This window comes from Triticum dicoccoides, chromosome 7B (genome assembly GCF_002162155.2).
Source record: "Triticum dicoccoides isolate Atlit2015 ecotype Zavitan chromosome 7B, WEW_v2.0, whole genome shotgun sequence".
Classification (NCBI taxonomy): domain Eukaryota; kingdom Viridiplantae; phylum Streptophyta; class Magnoliopsida; order Poales; family Poaceae; genus Triticum; species Triticum dicoccoides.
Genome location: NC_041393.1, coordinates 740,089,479 through 740,092,153, shown reverse-complemented (window position 1 = coordinate 740,092,153; position 2,675 = coordinate 740,089,479). Strand labels below are relative to the sequence as shown.

Here is a 2,675-nt window from a genome sequence, read left to right as displayed (position 1 = left end):
ATGGAACCATATTCTTCTACATGGTATTTTATTTACGTATCTTATATGTTATAACTGAATAAAACATGCACAGATTACTTATATTCCTTAAGATTTAGGTTCAACGTCTCAGATTTGTTATTTGCGACCGACCTATAATATTGCTTCCTTCGTTCTTCGTAGGATTATGTGTGTTCAACAAATGCATACTTTAACAAAGTTACACTTTCATATTATCACAACAAGTATACTCTGAGATCTCTTGCAAAGAAACGAGAATAATATGTATATATCACTGTGACACATTTGAACAATTAAAAAATAATGAAAAACTATTGCATGTCATGTTTAAACATATTATTATTGTCCAACGATTTATATCAAACAAAAATTCAATGTATCAAGTATTAAAAAGTGCTAGACCGTGCAGAGGCACGGGTTGACGAATAGTACATCTAATTTTATTTCACAACATATAAAAGAAAACAATATAAAAATAGGATGCTGCACGCGCATGTGCTCGGTCTACTATGAAAGTTATTACAATAGGCATGTATATGTATACATATAAAAGACATAGACATATAAAATCACTCATATGTCCAGAGTTCTATTTGATTATCCTAAGCTAATTCATCAAGGCACATATAGCCAAGAATTGTAGCCCCTTTTGCTATCTCAAAACTTATAAGGGCATCGAACGCAGCATATCTGATTCTTTCAATGTTCAATGGAGCAATCTCCCATCCGGAGTTCCTCAGTTGCTTGCACTCGTTGCCCTTCTCCAGATTGGTTCCCAACACAAAGTTTGCTAGGTCAAATAGCGATGGTGTAGGTTTACTGCAAATCGTTTTTGGTATGTGAATGCGCGTCTGTAGGTCAATGGCATTTTTGACATGGAGACCGTATGGCTCAAGCACTTTTACGTCATTGCCAATTGCTGCTCCACAAAAGAAGATATCCTCACGAGCAAGAAATTTGTTGAGCTCTTCTGGTATGCGAGGCGAGTGCACGATGTGGTACACCAAGCAATCATCTGCAAAACACAGTTGAAGTACAGCGGCGCGTCGCTCCATTTCTGGGGGCAGGTCCTTCTGCTTCACCCCATGGACTTGGTCGGTGAACTCAGTGTCTAGACCAACAATCTTCATTTCCACCATTTGGAGGGAGTTCAACACACTCTTGACCCATTCCTCAACGACGCCTGGTTCATTGGCGAACGTCACGGTTACCTTGAGGCCAACAATTTGATCAGAGCGATGAATAGCAGCAGACTGAGCCACCAGAATGGCAGCAGAGTGGTCATCATCCTCTGGAGCTAGCGGAGGCATCAGAGGATAATCAAAGATGGAAACAGTTTGTGGCTGCAATAGCTCCAAGGAGGACGGCGAAGCGAGCATGTCATTGGCATTGGTCTCCGTAGAAAGCGCCCTGCAGTCATAGACCAAGTGAGCGATAGGAGATATCATGAACAAATAAAACTTTTCTTTCTTAGTATTACTACACGTCAACGCCCACTGAGTAGAACCATAAATAACTCAACACAAAGTACTCCCGTTCAATAGATGAAGAGTTCATCTGAAAAGAAAAACTGAACTTGCTCAGAAACAAAATCATAGATCTATATTCTGAAAATGAATCTGAGTACCCATATTTTTTTGTTTTGCCAGAAGAATTAAAGTGCTCATCTTTGCCATCACGCAGTATACTGCTTGAAACTCCAATCTTCAACTGCATGAATTTTAAAAGAAAGCTGGGACTAAATTGGACAAGACAAATTTTTCAAGACATCGTACAGAGAAAAGTTCACAAGCATAACACCTCAAATTCGTCCAGAAGATGGCAAAAAAAAGAATGCATGAGCATGCTGCGTATCATAAAAGAAGACAATAAAATAAGTTGCATTAGTATATTATTATACCTTGCTGACTTGGTTTTGTCTTGCAGCAGCGCCATAGTCAGGTGTATTGCAAATTGCAATTTCCACTACACGTACGCGGGAGATGTTGCTTCTCAGACTGCTGGATTGTATGTGATGTGATCGAGTGGATGGTTTGTCAATCCGGCCAAAAGACTGCTTATAAGCTAGCCGATTGGGACAAAAATAGCAAGTACTGATATTCGTATTTTGGGAAGGAAACAGTAAGGATTTTGGCGCATTGCTTGTCTGCAGCAAAGTTTTAATAGCTTTCTTTATGTTTCATTCACGTCAAATAGCAAGCACTGATATTCACATCACCTCTTTCTTTTATGTGAACGTGGTAGCTTTGGTTTACCATTTTTGAATGTGAACATGCTCTAATTTTATTTAACATTTTGGCAAGCGAACGTGGTCTATTTATCCTTTTTTTATGAATGTGGTCTATTTCACATTCACATAAGATGTGTTTGGTTGTTCGTGGCGATTTTGCCTGCATTGCATATGTGTCTCAGTTGGGCCTGATTGACAAAAAATCATCATGTGCATATCGTTTCACTTCTAGGAAAAGGCTTATAGGTGGCCCTAACGAGTGGCGGGCGCGAAAAAGCACCCGCCATAGCCCTTTTGAAAAATTTGCAATGGCGGGTACTATAAACTTTGCTTTTCGACATAACAGTGGCGGGCATAAGTCAGGACCTGCCACTCCGTCACTCTTGCTAGTTTCTTCATGGTCGAAAAGCAACAGTGGCATGCACGTAGAATAGGCCCATCACTG

The 2,675-nt window shown here is 39.8% G+C and overlaps 1 protein-coding gene across 1 annotated transcript; it reads right to left on the bottom strand.

Moving 5' to 3' along the window:
• Window positions 1-602: 602 nt before the first annotated feature.
• LOC119339614 (Werner Syndrome-like exonuclease) lies at window positions 603-1,935 on the bottom strand. The gene is made up of 2 exons (XM_037611603.1): window positions 1,901-1,935; window positions 603-1,410 (listed from the first exon to the last, which is right to left on the bottom strand). The coding sequence occupies exons 1-2, from the start codon at window positions 1,933-1,935 to the stop codon at window positions 603-605; spliced, it is 843 nt and encodes a 280-aa protein (XP_037467500.1).
• Between the last annotated feature and the right edge of the window lie 740 nt (window positions 1,936-2,675).